The 19,374-nt window shown below is 44.0% G+C and overlaps 1 protein-coding gene across 2 annotated transcripts in view; it reads right to left on the bottom strand.

Moving 5' to 3' along the window:
* Positions 1 to 19,374, bottom strand: part of Stg-1 (stargazin related protein STG-1) — a 41,315-nt gene that overhangs the window by 13,237 nt on the left and 8,704 nt on the right. For both annotated transcript variants that reach the window (XM_076373688.1, XM_076373689.1), the window contains exon 2: positions 7,026 to 8,629. In XM_076373688.1, the coding sequence (XP_076229803.1) occupies positions 7,026 to 7,365 (340 nt within the window). In that variant the 5' untranslated portion in view covers positions 7,366 to 8,629. The remainder of the gene's footprint in view (positions 1 to 7,025; positions 8,630 to 19,374) is intronic.

The following is a 19,374-nucleotide window of genomic DNA, read 5'->3' as shown; positions in this document are numbered from 1 at the left end:
GAGAGTTCCGTTCCGCCAGCTCGTGAATTTCTCTTGGGTGTCGTGTTTCTGCATTTTCTTCGGCATAATTATAAAGTCGCCTCATCAAAGAATTCATTATTCTGCAGGTACAATGATCGAAATATATGAAAATTGTAATTCAGAATTAATTAACGTGCGAGCGTAATTATTATTGCTGTAGCGCACAGTAGAATCCAGCGAATAGAGTACAGAACATGAAGATAGAAAATTACGTTCTTTACCCAATTCAAAATTATGTTTATTTATTAGAAAAAAACCCAGATAATGGCGGAACTGGTACCATCCGTCGATAAAACAGATTTCTAATCCGAACGCCAACACTAGAAACACCACTAAACACAAGAATACTATATTTACCAAAATTCCGTGCAACTTTATCTTCAACACACCCACGAGTAATCAAGTGACTTCAATAATTTCTGAGAAAATCAGTCCGACAACTCTAATCTGGAAACAAGCAGCCGTCAAGCACTGCCAGCGTCAAATTGGAAGCGTACAATCTCGAGTTTCTTCGCGGCGATAAAAGTACCGTAAATTACAAAGCACACAGGAGGTCAGAAGAGGTTAATTTTCCAAGTGACCCGTCGGCGGGCGGGCAAAAATCTCGTCGGAGCCGACGGGTCCTCGAACAAAAGGAAACTTTTTCAATCTGCGAGTATAATTGCGGGGCCGTATCGTAAGCATTTTAATTAAAACGATTATCCTCTCCGAAACGGGCGGAGTTTGCGAAACGGCAGCCGAGCGGGAAGCAGCCAGTTTCCGTTCCACCTTTTCGATTCTGCGACCGGCCATTCCGAAGAAGGAACGGGGGGTATTCCCGGCGAGAACCGCGGCGGCGGCACGGATGGCCCCCGCAGCTGTAGTTTACAACGGGGATAGGATCATCCAATTTACAGCCGCGATAAAGGCGGCGGGGGCGGGGCGGGCACGGGCCCGTTTTCCCCCGGCGTGACATTATTTAACATCAGTATGGATAATTGGTACAAACGGCCGCGCGCGCGGCTACCTGGGACGCCGCGTTGCGAAGACACTGTTCCGGCACGATTACGCTATTAAACGGGGCCGGGGACATTTGTCACGGCGACGCGAGTTTTAGCGCCGCGGCCCGCATTTATCTGCGGTCCTCGAATTCGATAACAGTGATATCCGATTTAACTTCGCCGGGACCACGAGCCGCCTGCTCGTTCGGGCTATCTGCTCGACGGCAAATTTTACCGGTCGGGCCAAAGCCGCGATAAAGTCGGTAAATTGTTGGAAGAAAATTTTCTCCGCTCCGCTACGTGATGTTCATCCGTTTCGGGAATAGGTCGGGACTGGAATGGATGGAAATAATTTCCTATCCCACGATCATCTTCAGGGATTCGATCTCTAATCATTTTGCAGACTCTTACAATTTAAAATGCGGGAACACATAATTATTTCGAGAAATTCTCTAAGAAGAATACGAATAGACTATTTATCGAAGTAACCAGAAAGTTCCCGAAATTGTCGAAAAGTAACCAGGTGACGTTCAAAATCCCTAGCATTGATCAACGCGGAAACAAGAAGAAAAGCTGCTTAATAAATCCCGCAAAGAACCACCAGCCAGAAGATTAATCCGAAAAAACGTATCCTTGGGGGACGGCAGATCCGTCATCGAATAAGCGATTAATCGAAACCCATGGCGAGGAAACAGGCGTCGGTCGTCCCGCCAATGGTACGTCGACGTCCACACGCAATTTACCCTGGGCTGGTTCTTCGTTCTTATTCCATCCCGCAAAATTCGCGTCCCTTCGGCCGCGATAAGAAGTTATCCGGTGGTTGAATGAGGACGAGCCATCCCCATCGACGGTTCCGTTTTCCCCTTCCTTTCCTTTTTTTTTCTTCTCTCGATCCAACGGCGTAGCCAGGGGGCATCGTTCGTCGGTAGGCGTGGAACGAGACCGAGACCGAACGTCGACGGCCAGGGGAGGAACGACGGGGTGGAAGGAGAGCGGTTTCCGGTGCCCTCGGTAACGAGTCATTTCCGACCCAGTGTGCTCGTCTCCGTCAGACTCGGGTCCCATCCCGTCGCGTCATTCCCATCCAAAGTGCCTGGACCGGAATCACAGAACGCCTCGCGAATATTACCAGTTAAATGCTTTCTGCCCTCGTCTCGGGCTCCGCGGAAAATCCTTGACTGCTGTCGGCCGGGGCGAGGGACAGGATGAGAAATGTTTGCCGCAGAAATCCGCGACGGTTCGTGTTTACGTTACGAGTAACTTTGTTTCGCGCTGGCATCCTGGATTTTCTTCGATCGCTTCTTCTTCTGCGGTTCGCTGCGTTTCTTGAAGATTTCTTTCGCATCTGTTGAATGTTTACTGATCGATCATTGTTGGAGAGTGATACACTTAAGGTTGACTTGACACTTCGGCATGTTCCAGAGGTTTTGTTAGGGTAGCAAATCGTGTTTGTTATATTTGAATATGGATTCAACACGCGATGTTTCATTGTCTCATTAGCGCCGTTTCAGTAAGTTTGTTTATCCTGTAAACGTTACAGCCGCGGCTTCTTCAATTGAATTTCCCAGAGTTCCTGCGATGAAAATATCGTCCGTTATAATGATTTAATGCACGTTTTACTGCGGGATGACAAAGCGGCGCGGTAAAATAGAGGGTGAGGCTTTCGCGGCGGCGAACAGAGGGATCCTGAAAAGCTTCTGCAATCAGTTGCCAAAGGTATTTCTGAATAATCCCAACGAGTCGCGTTCCTGTGATGTCTAGCCGCATTCAATGAGATTCTTAAGGTACTCTGAATAGAAATTTCCTCTTATTTTTCCATAATAATCGCCGAGCAACAGGAACAAACGTTCCTCCCGGGGTGAACGGATTAACCTGCATCGCGGGATACAAAAATTCTCCCCGTTTATACGATTATTGCGGACGAATTGTCGATCCGCAGGGAATGATCCGCAATCTCTGCGGCTCGCAACGCGGTGAATAAATATCGCGTAACACCGGCGCCATACGTTACGTCGTCAAAGGACTGAAAATTGCAGGACACGAATATCTTCTTGGTATCGCGGCTCTGCTTAGGCATTAATATTCAAGGCTCGAGGCACGTGGAGTTACGTGTCCGGCAAAGCAGCAAAGGTTGCCTCCAACCCTCTACAACAGCGTCGTAGTCGTGTAACTTGACAGAAAATAAAAGGAATCGCGATTTTCATGCATGAAGAATGATAAGAGTTATGCGACCACGAAATTAAAACTGCTAGAAAAATACACGAGGGTACAGCGTTGCGTTAATCCTTCCTGGGTGAAAAAATACTTGATCTCTGAACGAGAAATAAACATTTTCGAACCCTTTCATCAGTCCTTCGTTGCCTATTATATTCCGTTGCGTGTTGTCGATCAAACGAAATTTTTTCTTCTTGCTTTAAATACTCCTTTGTTCACCGTTGGAATTGAAGTTTCCCTTTGAAACGGTTTTAACAAACGCGAGTTAACGTCCCTCCTCTTGAACCCGTTCACCGTGTATTTTACCGTTTAATTACACGGAGACAGCGAAGTTTTACATTTTCTTCGATAGTTTTATGAAATCGCCATCTGCCGGGACTGCGCCGCGCGCAAAATAACGATGTAATTTAAATGCATTAAGATTCAACGGAAAGCGATTTCTTTACTTTCCTCGATTTCCAGTTTAATCTCCGGAAAACTTAACGGCTGTTTATTTTCGTTACGGTCGCGTTGCCGCGCTGTTGCTATTCAGATTCACCGGAACTGAAAATATTCACCGTGGTCGCGTCGAATGTGCTCCACTGTCTTCCCAAATGGTAAACAAATAATACCAATCAAAAGCAACAGAATATGAGGTGCATTTATACAAAGAAAGAGTCGAACGCTGAATAAATAAGGAATCGAGTTGTTTGTTTGTGTTTCTGCCTGCGATGCGTTATCTCCATTGCGAATCACGGGAGATCAACGTATTTTCTGCTGGTACGTAAACTACAATTCAGTCTGCGCTAAACAGAAAATTAGAGAAAAGATTATTCGCCTTTTGATAATACGTTGCTATCGAATAACACATCATCGAAGTTCATGAAGCTGGAAAATATATTTCAAATTCAATTTTAAAAATAATCAGGTGGAATGCACGCAGCTGAACACGTAGACAATTGAAAAGAAAAGTTGCAAAGTGAGTTGCCAATTTAGGAATGTTAAATGTTATGGTTTCGTGGATACGCGTGGAAAGACCGCTAGCGACGATCACCAATGGAAACAGACGGTCGTGTTCGGCCATAGGAGTTGCATGCACTAAACTCTGACTGTAACGTTACTCCGGGGATCTCGTAAGTTCTGCCGGTTAAGTATTCGAGAAAAGTTCGCAGACAGCTATGCAAAGTAGTTGGAACTGTGAAATGGAAGACGATATCTCGAGTTGTCGAAATGAAAAATCTACTTTGCAAGAGTGTGAGCTGTCCTTGGAAATTTCATTCGCGGGCTGTCCATATTCTCCTGGGAATCAGCATGGAAATCTTTTGTTTAACGCTTTCGTCCTTGGATATGTATTTTATTTTAATATGAATTTTCTAAGGAAAATCTTACGGCTGCTCACTAATCAACCAAAATGTACTGACAACTGATTAACACTTGAGCAACCATAAGCAAAGAAACGCATACTTTCGTTCATTTCGTAAAAGAAGAGTTAGTTATTGCGATTAAAAATCTGTAGCATTAATGAAAATCCAACGAAGTGAACAAAAAATAAATTATTCTAATTAAATATTGTTTACTTTTTGATTAAGTTATTCTGTTATTCGTTGTCTCTTGTTTACTATCGCACAATAGCAACGAACTATACATATTTCACTGTGCTCCAACAGTAAAGGTCCACTGGACATTAAAAGTTTCGTTAGCAGGTGCAGAAGTTTGAACTAGATGACACCCACGAGAGACAGAACTCGGAAGTTAGTTCCCCTGTCGAGATAGTAGGAATGTTTGAAAATTGAATGAACAATCTGCTAATTATTTCCATCTTTTCCTAACAACACAAAATCCACAGAAAATTACACGATAGATAACTTATAAAACCTTTGATTTCTATGATAAGAAAAATCTGCATTCGGTAGATATAAATTATACGTCGTGATTAAACAACGGGAATAAGATTTAATAATTTCGGGGAGGTAATTCGAGGACCCAGCTCCTTCGAATCGCATTTCCATTGATTTATTTTTTTTCGTGTGATTAAACGTAACCACGGTAAAACGATCATGGCGCAGTCATGCGTCCCCGAGAATCCGTTCGTCGATCAAATAAACACAATACACTTGTTCAGCCAATATTTACCGAACCGGAATGTCAACTTATCACGAGCTTACAACATATAATACCTGTTCCCAACGAGTCGTGGTCGCTATAAATGAAACAACTTGCTTCTAGGTAAATTTGAATTTAACAAACTGTCGGTACAAGCTCAACGATCGAGCGTGCAGCGTTCATTCAATTACCAGGAACGACGAATCGGTCTGTTTACTAGTGCATTACGCGCAACGCGCGATAATGAACAATTTGCTTCAATCGAGAATAATAAAATTGCAAAACCTTTGAATTCACGTATCGCTATTTATCGTTTCTTTGCGGAGTACTTGTTTTTCAATCGCGAAACAATAAAACTACAACTTTTTAATCCATACGTCATCCATCAAGTTTCCTTTGTTTGAAGAGTAGTTCGTTTCAATCGAAAATAGCGAAACAATACAATTTTCCGATTGACACGCGTGACCTCTTTTTTCATTCGGAAGGCACTATCTTCACTTAAATTCCCGAGGGTTTTTTTGTTATCACCCTCTATAAGGCCAAGCCAGACCTGTCTGGTTCGCAAAGTGGTGGGTCGTTTTGGTCAATGAGCAGCAACGAGTACACGGTGCGGTCATGGCTTTTACTCTTTGACACGGTTCCCCGGCCGGGGCAAAAAGCTCGAACGACGACGTCGAATTAGATTCCCTTAAATACGATTTTCGCCGGCCGGGAGTGCTTAGGTGCACTTCCGCCGCGGTGGCTCCCAGAAACAATCTTCCGGTTTCCGGCGGAAGTCCGCGAGCGTCATTTCTCCTCGCGAGTTTTTCAATTTCCGTTATTGTTCCCGTCGCCGTGTGTCCATTTCGATATTACCTATCGAACGCTACGTACAAGAGGTATAAAGCGGATCGGTTGTTACAAGATCGCGAGTTCCGGGGAAGTGCTTCGTAATGCTTTTCCGTGATATTACAGTTGAAAAGGCTTCGAGGGCCGATCGAGGAACGGCAGGCGCGCTTGTTATCCCATCTCGTGCTCGAAAATAGCCAACTATCCCCGCCGGAATTCACTTAATTCTATTGGATTCCGTCAGTCATTTTTAAACGTCTCGGTGGAGTTAAATGTCACACGGTATATTGTTCCAATACTGTGGATGTTGCTTCGAAACGTTTCTATTTCAGTCATCGGAAATTGTTGCCCTTTTCGTCCAACGTTCAAAAATAAAAATGTTGATTATTATCAGATCCGAAGTTTTATTGCGTACTGGTAACGAGAAATCTCGTTTTTTTATAAAGACACTTAGCTATGCAACTTTACTATTTACCACAGCATTTAAAGAATTATTAACCCTTTGCACTCGGGAGGTGACTCTCAGTCACCACTTGATTTCCTACCGTGAAGCTATAAAGTTTGATATTTAATATTATACTTCGTATAATGCATCAATCTGAGAAATATTGACTTAAAATAGCTTTGTCCGTCAATTCACGTGAATTTCTCGTCGAGTTGGTTTTACAAAATATCGTCTTCATCTCATCAGAAAATGTTGAAATATTTCTAATGAAAAACCTCGGAGTACAAAGGGTTAAACTTGATTCGAATTGATTATCTATTCAAAATAAATTACATAACAATACGATATCCGAATTTTTCTGGTATAGTCATATAAGTTGATTGAAAATTGCTATCCGCGCAATTCAGTTTCCTGGAAGTTAGTCGGTACGCAATGTGTTGATAAAAATCACTTACTTATCGCAACGCAGACCCTCCACAATCCACTGTAGGTAACTTTACTGTCAGGCTCCGCGGAAGTGTTCGTAGAAGTTTTCGGCAGTTTCTCTTCGGTCAGGAGCCACTCACCGGTGCTGATCGCCACGGTGACGACAACCAGCGACAGCATCGCGGACAGACCGGACGCGATACCGAGACCACCACTGCCTGTGTTATTGGCGTCACCGCCGACAACGACACTGCCACCGGACGCACCAGTAACAACACCCCCAGCACCAGCACTTGAGGAACCGGCACCGCCAAGGCCGTCGCAGCACCAGCAGCAACAAGACATCACCACGAGCCTCCCTCTTGTCATGGGGGCATCCCAGCAACAGTGAAAAAGAATTTACTTTATACTATCTATACCGATCTTCCTTCCGATCTTTCAATTATTTAGAAATCTCTTCGTAGCGTCAATTACTGGCATTTAGACGAGGTAACACATTTATTCACGAGATCTTGCCAGTGTTAGGATAATTATCTTGGTTCTTGTTATACTTCTCCGTAAATATCTTGGTTCTTAGTTCAAACATTTATTGAAGATTCAAAGAGATATCGAATGGAACATATTAACCCACAAATATCTCCTTATTCGAAATACTCATCGAACACTCGTGTAAAAAGGTAGATCTATTAAAACAGTTTCCTGAAGTGAGTACTTAGCGTATGGAAGAGACCGATAACAACGATCTTTCTTAGTAGTCTTCTATCTGAAATATTTCATCGGATATGAACGTTGAGATCACAGCTGCGAGCTTTGCGGGTAGATCACGGGACTCATAGGAAATCTGTCTCTCGAGAAACTTGTCAAAGTCTCTTCCATCGTTGTGCCATCAAATCGAATCGTTGATCGAATTATTCTTCGCTTCCCTTTCTTACATCGCTGTACCGTCGAGTCGCGGAGAAAAGTTCGCGGCGGAGTACCGATCGTTCGATACTAGATCCGATCTTGACTGGTTTTCATCGGCAACGACCTATTTCCAGCGAACGTACGAGTTCGAATCTCTCGGCAGTCCTTTCGACTCCCTTCTTTATTTGAGGTACGCAGGAACTTGATCCATAAAGCTTCGCGGGGTTAGGGGATTGGTTTAAGCTCGTCTGTTGATAAAGGATAGGCTCCCGAGCTCGGCACCGTTGAATGCTCGACGAAGGATCACAGAACTTCGGTTCTTAAACGCGCCGCTTCTCCGCAGACTACCCGATTGGCTCTCGCCGGTGCGTTTCGGTGGCTCTAATTGATCGATGAAACGGCCGGCAACGCTTCGCCGCGTGAAAGCGAAGTTCACGGAGACGATACAAAGTTGTGCTCGACACCGGCAGCGATGCGTCTGTTCGTTTTATTTCACTTGGTAACTTTCGACTTCGGACAGATAATTTCTTTGGGGAAAGTTCGGTGCGTAACGATCAGTGATCCGGCTGTGTGATCCGAGGATCCAATATGGCGTGCCGCGCGCGGGGACACACTCCGTTTGCCAGGAGCGCGTTAGTCGTTTCGCCTGGTTGATAGCTCCTCGCCGGGTTACGCTCAATCAATTCGTCCAAGTTCGAAGTTCGCCGAGGCGGTGCTCGTTTCCGGTGCTCTGTAACAGAAGGTGTCAATACGGTTAGGATTTATGCGCTGCCGCCGGTGGCTAGGACGTTTCTCGGATTGAAGATGATTTACAGATCCGCGAGTCTAAGGGCCGCGAAAATTTCATTTCGAAAGGATGGAGGTGGAATAATGGAAAATAGAATAGCTCCGTCCAAACAGCATTTTAACATTCTTACGAGCAACGCTACACGTTTCTATCGATGATATCCTCGACAGATCAAAATCCTCGGCTACTCACGCAATTGCCCGAAAACGAGTTCTGCAAGCCAGCAAAACATCAATCGAAAGTTTGGAAACTCCTCCCCGGAGACACCGGCGGAATAAGAGGAAGCCGAAGGAAGGTATCGGGGTGAAAAAAAAGGAAAAGGACGGGGAGACGAGAGTCTACGGGAGAAGAGGCAAAAATCCGTGACAGATCCCTGAGGATAGTCAAGTGTCAAAGCCTCGTTGGATTATCATGCCCTCTTGAGTTAGTCGACTCGGCAGCGCTGAAGGATCCTCGAAAAGGCACATTCTGGCACTCGAGCGGGGCGAAGAGAGACGAACGGAATCGACGCGGAGGAGAGCGAAGGAAAAAAAGCGACACGAAAAGAGGGGCAAAGAAGAGGGATAGCGGACAGGGAGGTACGCAAAGCAGAGCACCTTACGTCCACACGTATCCCCGTTAATCCCTTAATCGTAATTGAATCGACGTTTTGCCGGTTCCCCTCGAACAGAAATTGAACTTTTAATCCGACCGGCCGCTATAAATTCCACGGGGTCGCTATTAGCGTAATCCGTGAACTCGCCGCTGCGCTGCGGCGAGCCCTCCCCGAAGGCCCTTCAGCTCGCGACTTTTTATCAGCCGTTATCCGCTAGGGGCCCTGAACCGCCCCCCTTTTTCTCCGGCCGCTCGGTAGACCGCTCTTATTCCCCCGCGAGGGATTATCGAAAGCTCAGACCGAACCGCCGTGCCACGCCGCGCCGCGCCGCGCGGCTGCTCGGCCACTCCCGATTCAAACTGCTCCGCGGGAAGTCGATCGAGACAAAGGGAAAGAACCGTGGAATCGGCGTACCGACGAAACCTAACGGGCGAGACCCTACGGTATTTCGATTGGAATCTGACGGTGTTTCTCAACGTCGGGGGGCCGGGCCGGCCGCTGCGGTACTTTCGAGTTGAATCGCCGCGGGCGCAATCTCCGCGTGCCTCCGCTCGGAGGAACTTTGAAATTGACATTTCGCTGGGAACGAAAATGTTGGGTTTCCTTGTTTTTGCGACTGGGGGCCAGGTAAATTGTGTCGACTGCGGCTCGTGATACTCGGGAAAGTCGTGGAAGGGGTGGGAGCGATAAATTGGACCTTTGTAAATTACCGGCGGGGCGAAGGGAATGAGATGTGGGAGGGTTGCTAGAGTTTTTGATCGATGAGGAGCGTTTTAGTTGGATTGTAAGCATCTTCGGAACGGTGGGGAATTTATAATTCGGTCGCAACAGTGTTTGTTCCGTTTATTGGCGTTTGCGTGAGTTTTAGCTCGAGCGACGCGACGCTTCGTCATTTGAACGCGCGCCTCTCTGTGATTCCGCTCCGAAATTATTTGGAAAACTGCGGAAGTGGCGAACGCAGGTGTAGCTTGCGGGGGTGCGCTGACACGGTGGCTGCGCACGGAAGACTCGCGAATTCACGTTGCGGTCGCGTCGGAACACCGACGGAACTTCTGGCTCGGTCGCACGGTTACGCGTCGCAACATGTGACTTCGGTTTCGACTTTACATTTCGCGTCGATGCTTGGCTGCGGAGTGACTCTCGTAAGTCAGAAGAGTCGCTGCAGTGTGCTGCTCGTTCGCGAAACTTGATTGTGAACTTCACGCGACAAGATATCGAGAACCGCGTTCTCTTCCATTCTAATTCTTTCCCTTCTCTGCTACATTACGTTATCTTCATTTCTCATTCCGTGTTACTTCCTTTCTTTTCTTCTCGTGTTTCTACTCCTTTTCCCTCTATTCTATTTTGTTTTTTCGTAACCATTTGTAATGAGTGGATCACACAACTAGTTTCTGCAATTATCTGAATTATCTTATTTATAGCCGCGCGCGAGTAGTTCTATTGATCAGTTCTAGATACTCGTGACAATAAACATGCGAACATTGAATTTATCGAGTGCGGGTGCAAGGCGCGATGAGTGCATAGTTAAATTGGAGAGAGCTTTTAATATTAACAATGATGAATTTAATGGCAGCATATTGAAATACGTGAAACATTAATTGAGCTGTTATCATATTGAACGGAACGGCGAGGTTTGGCTATGCGGCTCAACAGGTGATTAAAATATTAACGCAACTTTGCTGCCGAAACTACCCTCGGAAAAATCATTCGACTCGAACGGATCAATTTGTCTCGTTAACGTACTAGCAAATATTTCTGATGATTGCGCGACGAGAGGATTGTTTTGCGCGCGAGTACGATAAATATAATAATCGTTCATTTCGAATATACAGAATAGAAGGAACGATGACATTTTAATGACTATATTAAAAATCGTATTTACACTTTGACGTATGAAGAGATTCAGAGACTAATGCAGGAGAAAATGAAATGAATGGCAATGCTTCGCAGTTTGCGTTGGACGCGCGGTAATATTTGCACAAAAACATATTGTTACCAGCCACGGTAAACAACAGGGCGAAGTTTAATACGTGTAATCCTGCACAGACAATATTAAAGGCTTCACGAAGATGGACGTGCTCGCGTCACGTTTCCCTGCTTTATTTTCTTAACGTGTTGCCGCGCGATCGCATCTCCCACGTGAACAATCACACACAAGAAAAAAGTAACAGAATTTCCCAGTGGATGAAACGTGTATTTTCCTGAGACGAAGCATGAAAAATATATTGACAGCCGGGGAAGACGGATGGTACAGAATAGACGCGATAGACGAGAGACGTTTTGATGCAATACGGAATTTTTATTGCATCGTGGTTTCGCGAAATCGTTTCGAAGATAACAACCTAAACGATAGGATCTAATAATCGCGCGAATAATTAGATAAACGTGAAAAGTCTGATGGCATTATCTTCGTCGAAATATCGCACTTAAACAAGTTTTGCGCAATAAAGGGAACAAAAAAAGATACGAGAACCCGAGGAAACTCGCGAAACTGAAATAAATGGAATCCTCAAACGGTTATATAAGATCTTTCAAAACACTGTCTCAATCTTTTCTGTAGTATCCGCTGGTTACGATTCGCCGGAACTTTTTAAAAAGTTCCTTTCGAGCGCCGAGCGTTCTATACGAGTTTCGTTGCAACCTACTTTGCGAAGAACATTTGGCCACACGGTAAGAAACTCCCTGTAGTGTAATGCGTCATGGGAATGATTCAACTTCTTAATCTGAAGCGTTTGAGATGCAAATGCGCCTTCTTTGCTCTCGTCACGTAGTTTAAAGCGGCGTTTCCACTCTACCCCGCCCTTCGACGTCACCGAAAAACTTCTTTTCACCGGGATCCGTCGAAAGTTCGAAATTGGCGGGGGCGCACAAAGAGAAATCAACTTCCCTCTAATGCTTCCATTTGCAAACACTCTGATACCTAGATTTTTTTCTACCGACGCCCCAAAGTGGCCATGCTGGCTGCATATTGAAGGAACTCAAAGGCCAGAAGTGCCGGCGACTGTATTCCATTATTTATCAAACCGTTTCCCGACGAAAATCTCTAGTTTCTTCAACCCCTTCCCACCCTTAGTCGACGCAAAGCGAAAATCACCGATAAAATATGAAATTCAATTTCGGTCTTGAAGATCTTTGATAACGAGTACATAAAAATCTCTATTCCAAAGTGAGAAACTAAGGAAAAATGTCTTTGAAGTGTAACACGAGCAGATTAACATACAAAACCTTTAACACATGAAGCTAAATTATATATCAATTGCTTAATTAATAGAAAAAGATTAAAGTACGTGCTGGTCTCTTGCTGTTCGACTAATTAGATCATTTGCCCACGACTTAGTCTTAGAAATCTGAACATTTCACCTCACCGAAATGCTAAAATCCGTCCGCAAAGAGTTAAAACGAGAGGAAATATGAAATAAAATTCGACTAATCATTCGACTTATATGGTATTCACCGGAGTTTGTTCGTTCGATAGTCCCGTTAAATGTTTAATGTCAATCCGCGTTCATTGCAGTTCAACCGTACATAGTAATTAACGGGCAGTTTATTTGCCAGGTAGTAAATTAGAAACGGTGAGCGTTTTCCTGGCAGCAGCTTGATGCCCCACTTCGCGCCAGAAACTGGTTCGAATCGATCGCGGGTGCTTTGCAGAAAAACTTCGTTAAGTACGGATAATGAAGCAACGATGGAGCGGAACTGCGCCAACCGTAAGGAGAGACTTGCTCGTTCGCGTTCGCTGCCGGTTAAAGAACAAGTAATCGTGCGAACGATATCACTGCAATCAACCGATCCGAGCCTAATTGCTATCGGTTTTCCCATTACTCATTACGGTTACCGAAACAAGGCCGTAGATCCGCGAGAAATTGCTTTAACGAGGATCATTCCGCGAAAGCGCAACTTTTTTTCGTCGAATGCCGTCGGCTTGTTTTCATCTCCATCAAAATGGCTGCTAAATCGTTTGGTTTTCAGTTCGCAGACCGACTCGTTTTTTACCGTAGACTGATGTCTAATTACTCGTGATACCGAAATATACACTTGAATTTGATAGCATTCGTTTTATCGCGATCGCTTGCAAACGAATTTGTTGACGGACGCGTTGAACAACCTTGATGAAGGAAAACGAGCAAGAAGAAAAGTTTCATTCGTTTAGCTTCAAGTAATAATGAGAATCTTCCAAAGTATATACACACAATTCCTCACTGCGAAGACGAAAATTTCGCGCAGCAATTAAAAGTATACAGGCTGCTTTCCGTTGGAAACTGACGTAAGACGAACTTGTAACGTACAGAAGTTTTTATTTTATTTCAGTTGAGAGTTAAATTGCGATTTTAATGTTTCCTGGACATTCTTGTTTCATTTTAATGAGCGTCACGCAGTCGAACGTGTTTATGCTCTTTTTTGCGGTATTATATTTGTTGTACAGTGCGACGAGCTTCACCGAACGCAGACAAAAGTCTCGCATAGAAATCCTTGAACGATCTTGCAAGTTGCCTGTGTTGCATTATTAATTAGGAATTCGATCATCTCTATGTTCCTTGTTTCGTGTTCTTGAAAATGTCGTTTATTTTATAAATATTCGAAAATTTCGAATAATGATCAATTACGTGCGCTTGAAAATGAATGGGCTCCCAGGAAAAGTGCAGTCCCAGATGAACTTCCTGACGCTAAGAGAAATTGAACAAGAGATGAAAACCGTTTAAATGGGAAAATGGAATAAGTAATAAACCGTAATGAGAGTTGGCGGTGAAATCTTTTAAAATTCTTTGAGGGTCTTCATTTCACCGAATTAAATATCGTTGAAGTATATATTGCTCGTTTCGCTTAATATCGTTCTACTACGTTGGAGTACATTTACTGGGTTATCATCATTTCGATTAGCTCCATATGAAAAAGTAAAAATTTATGAATATTCTAAAGAATTGTTGTTCGAACTAAATACCAAGGATCCACGACAGAGCTCGCCCGGTCATTGATTTCAGGATTATCATGGAAAAGCGATCGAGGTATGATCCAGCGATTCAGTTATGAAGAAAATCAGGTCGTGATATTACGGGGGTGGGCCGGGGAATTGAAGTTCCGGGGAGTGATACGAATGAACAATGAAGGAAAGATGATCAAAGCGCGGGCGGAGGCGAATCGAAGACAAATTTATGTCAGCGGGTTTCGTCGGGGCATGATAGTTTGACTCCCAAGTTTAATATCTACGACCCGCTTTGCAACAATATTAATGGAACCGGCGTTCAGTAAATTCCTGCGGGAAGATAATTGTGGCGCGAGACAATGGCCGAATTAGACAATGCGCGCCAACGAAATTAAGAGAATGAAATAATTCAAATGAATCCGACCGCAGAGATGTTTAATGAAACGTTCCTTCGGCAGCCGAAAGAAAATTGGAATTTTAATGGGTCGTCGGAAGCGTACGCGGTTTTAATTGTTCAAACGGAACGGTACGGAATGGAACGTTCGATTTATCTCTTAACGCAATTTAATGAACGAGCCACTTAATTGATAGAAAGGTTGTCGTGTTCCCAATGAACCGTTCAAATAAACATTTTTCACGGACATTTTAGCACACATCGGGACGATAGAAGTTCGATCAACTACGCGGAATAAAATTTGAATAAAATGTTCACAATGTTAAAAGTGATGTGCGCTGTGCTTCCAATGAAACGATAAGATAATTTCCACGAGTCGGCGAGGAGTGTTGAAAAATGTTGTTTCCAATCATCGACGAACAGACGATTCGCGAAACGCTGATACGTGTCGCGTGTCAGCGACATGCAAATTATTATTCGCAATATTTCCAATCCGGAGTGGGTCGCAACATTTGTCCATCGATTCCACGTAAACCATGTGCCGGGCCGATCCGCCCACGCCAAGAGCAAGCAATTAAAATGTAATTTCCTGTACTATACTTTGAAACTTTCCGTATGGAAAAGTTCTAACGGCGAATGGATTTTACATCCATTAAAACTCGCCCCGTTTCCCCTCTCTCTCTCTCCCCTCCGTTCACTTTTCATTCTTTTTTCCTTTCTGTATTTTTTTTTTTTTTTAATCCGTCGTCGACGCCCTTTTTCTACCATAATACGTCGTACGATATTTCGTATTTCGTGTACCGGAAGAGTGGCGCGGGGCAGCCCTACGTTACATCCCTGCCGCGCCGCTGGCTTTTAATTAATCGGATTATAAGTAGCGTCAGCGAAATTGATTTTTGCTAAAGGAAGCTGAAAGCACACCCCGTCCTTTCCCCAAGTGAGAGGAGGCCATTGACTGCTACCTCTTGCCACTCTTTTATGGACTGTGTTACAAAGAGAGTAAAAGCGGCTCGATCTCACCTTTTCAGCCCTTTTTCGAGATATCTCTGATTAAATCAATAAACCCCGCAGCCGAAGCCGACAGGAACCGGAAAAGGGTTTATCGCCGGTTATTACGACGTATTTAATAATCACCTATTCAGGGAGATTCACATCTTGCGCTGTATCATTCGAACTTGGAGTGAAAGAAGGATTACATGCGTATTGCATACTGTATTCGACGGATAATATTGCAAGTACTTCTTCTTACGTCGAACAGCTGTCTAATATTCGAGTAAATTTCAATGAAAATTTCAAGAAGAAGCTTGATGACCGCTGCGACAGATAATTTCGAAGACGGCACCGAACAGCTGAACGATCGTGACAGAAATTGATGTTGCTCTCGCATTTCCCGCGATGATTCTCATATTAGAGTATTCCAAGCGATAAGATTTTATACGTCGCGATTTCTTATGAATAAGCATTAGCTTTAAGACGGCCATCGATTCCGCCAGGAAACGTTCCGCGATATTAAAGTATTCCTGGATCCCCATTCGGTATCGCAATATTTCTTTCGAGGTCGTTTAATTGACAAAGCTCCGTTTTTACGCCGTTTTGCTTCAACTTGGCCGAGTACTTTGCGTTTCCCTATTTCTTGCTCGAACCCTCTCTCTCCACCCCTTTCCATCCCTCTTCTAATGAAAAATATCGGTAGGTACGGCACGATGCCAGACTTTTACTTCGCGGTCGATCGTTCCGTGCAGCTGAGCTACAACTCGGCCCTCCAATATTTTAAAGACGCTTTTCAATATCGTCAAATGAACATCAGTAGTGTACCATCGTTCCGTGATCGCGGGATCTCCCCGCTCTGCAATCGAATTCCGTTTCCCGTACGATCACGCTCGAACTTTATCGCCGTGTAAAATTATGGAAAATACACTGTAACGAATGTGTAAGTGATCGTCGATCTGTTTTTATTTCATTTTCCGAGCATATCGAACTTACCGATACTGTGCAGTTTACTGGTGCATTTTAACCCTTTTCACTTGAGGGCTCCAGAGCAGAGTCATTTAAAATTTGTCTTTACAAACTGCAAAATTTTGTCATTAAGTATATTATAGTATTTATAATCGATAAAAGACCGTAAAAGACGTCTATGACTTTTCTTTTCGTGCCTGTATCATTCATTTATATGTTAATATGCTTTCTCTATTAAAATTACATCCAGTTGCTGGTAATGTCAGTGAGAAAAAGCTTCGAGTGCAAAGGGTTAAACTTTGAAGTTTGAAGGAACGTATTACATCTTAAGCGACAGAACTTTTGGAACGTTGATATTGTTTGCTCTTCACGGTTTTTGGGATATAAATATAAAAATTCGAGGCTGTTGCATTATTAAAAAAGCTGCATATAAATTTCGTGGTTCTGTCTCGCGTCGGGTTCCCGTGGACTCGTACTTTTTTCGAAAGCTTTTGTATTCAAGTGATATTTTCGGTCGTCGAAAGATTCTGCGGCCGACCCGACAGGCGTTGAGGTCAACCCTCGAGGGTCGTCGTCCCCGCCATTTATAATCATGTGTGTCCCCACACAGGGAATTTCTGCGAGAGTGGGAAGGCCGAAAATTTATCGAGATCCCGGTAAGGCAGGTAAACGACCAGAGTAAACTTCCATTCTCGAAACTTATTTAAAAAATTCGTTTCGTTGCTGGAGAACGAAACACTGGCGAAAGCGGAATTTTCCAGAAAAATTCAGAACACGCTTTTTACACGGAAATTTTCAAACCGCCTTTAACGAGGCTTGAAATTGATCACCTAAAAATAACTATCAACCTCAATTTAATGAGGAAAGATTTAATACAATTTATAATGTTTAGTTCGATCCAATAGCGCTAAACAATGTACGTTTCGTGACAGAATTTAATTTTACTTTGAATACTTTAAAAAATAGTTAAATAAATAAAGAAAAGACAAAACAAAACGTTGAGGAGATGGTCCAGCCGAGTGAAATAATTTCCAAAATAATTGGCGAAACAAAATTATTACAGTGTATTGTTCTGGTCTCTCTGGTCGCGAATTCAACTACGTTGCCGGTGTTTCCATTTTTATTTATAATTGCGTTACAGCTGGTGACGGTTTTCGCAAAAAAAATGACCGCAAATGAAATTGATAATTCCGTTACACGTCCATTCTGGGGCAGTAAGGTTACACTGCAGCCCCCGGCGAAATTTTCTGAGGTCAGTATTTCACTGTCGTGAGTCCGACAATTTTGTCGCCGGTTTGTGTGCGGAGAAAGGCGGAGACGAATAGCGCGACTCACACAGAAACGCAATCATCCGTCCCACAATTTTTATTCTCGCGGCGCGAGCCCCGCTTTTTTGTTACTCCGTGAGGAACACGGACGACAGAACATTAGCTAAACAGACGGACATATTTCACAAATAGATTTCTTCTGCGTTCTGACGTTTCCGACACACTTTCCGAAGCTAATACAAAGAAATCGAGACACGAATAATTTGAGAAACGATTATTTTCATCTTTGAATATTCTATTTCGTCCCCTAAGCCCAATCAAGGAATCCAGAAGCAAATAATTTCGAAAGAATAGTATGTTTCGATTATATTTTCAATCAGTTTGACATAATTTCATCTTCGACGCTCTTAGTTCAAAGCTTACTTTTATGTAATTTTATTTCCATGATTTGAAAAGAGAATTACGAATCGGATTTCAGTCACAACGAGATTCGCAGAGGGCGGAAAAACGTATCGACAAACGCGCTTCGGAAATCAGGTTGCCGAGTTTCGGTTAAATTTGTATTCCTCGATGTAGCGGTTGTCAAAGGTTGTCTGCGTTCAAGTAGCTCGTTTGGACGTCGAAAGGTTCACGAGTTCGGGGCCGGGTTTCTAAGGGCCGACATTCTCCGCGCTGATAATCATGCCCCCGCACGTACAGAGTTTTATGCGGGGGCAAAGAAACGAAAAACTTTCTGAACAGTTCGACTCGATGGGCCCCCGCATGCACGGCACAACAATTGTAACTCCTGGGGAAAGTTAACCGTCGTAATTATGCACAATGAAGCGTTTTGCATTTTTGTTCGGACACTCGAGGAACTGAGGAGGGAAGATCGTTACGTGAAACGGCAACAGGGGGGTTGAAATGTTCAAACTTCAGCATCGATTAATTTCCCTCCGCTACTATATTTCCCAGAACTCTCTTCCCGTCATTCGAGAATGAATGAATGAATTTCATCGTTAACCCACCACAAGATTTCTCTCCATTCATCTCACAACTAACCAAACAAGGAATCCACATTCACCCAAAACCATCGAAACGTTACAAACACTAGCAAACAAATTAATCTCGCAGACAACCGTTTGTCAACAGTTAATCATACGCCGTACCCAAAAACAAATTACCGAAACACCAGCAGCCGGCGTACCGAATAAGTTCCCCTCTAATTGGACGTCAACTTTGATTCAATTCCATTCCGAAACAGCAACCGCAACAATTACCCGGGCGACGGTAGGGTGGAAAGGGAACGGCGGGAAAAAAGAGCAGCAGCGAGAGCCATGAAAACCGAACACGTCCGCCGTTGAATTCGTCGCGTGCACTTGAACACGGCGTATTTCGAAAGGTTCCGCAGAAAATCGCGAAGAAACAATCGTGTAGGTGGTCTTTCTCGCGTCCGGGGGAAGAAAATAGGTATTCGTGTGCGTGCGCGCGAGTGTGCGGGGGTCAGAAAGCTCCGATGTTCGGACGGTAAGACGACGAAGAAACACACAGGGTTGGTCGGTGTTCGGTGTACAG

The sequence above is a fragment of the Nomia melanderi genome, chromosome 14, assembly GCF_051020985.1.
Source record: "Nomia melanderi isolate GNS246 chromosome 14, iyNomMela1, whole genome shotgun sequence".
Lineage (NCBI taxonomy): Eukaryota > Metazoa > Arthropoda > Insecta > Hymenoptera > Halictidae > Nomia > Nomia melanderi.
The sequence above is the reverse complement of the archived record's forward strand: the minus strand, read 5'-3'. Positions and strand labels throughout refer to the sequence as shown.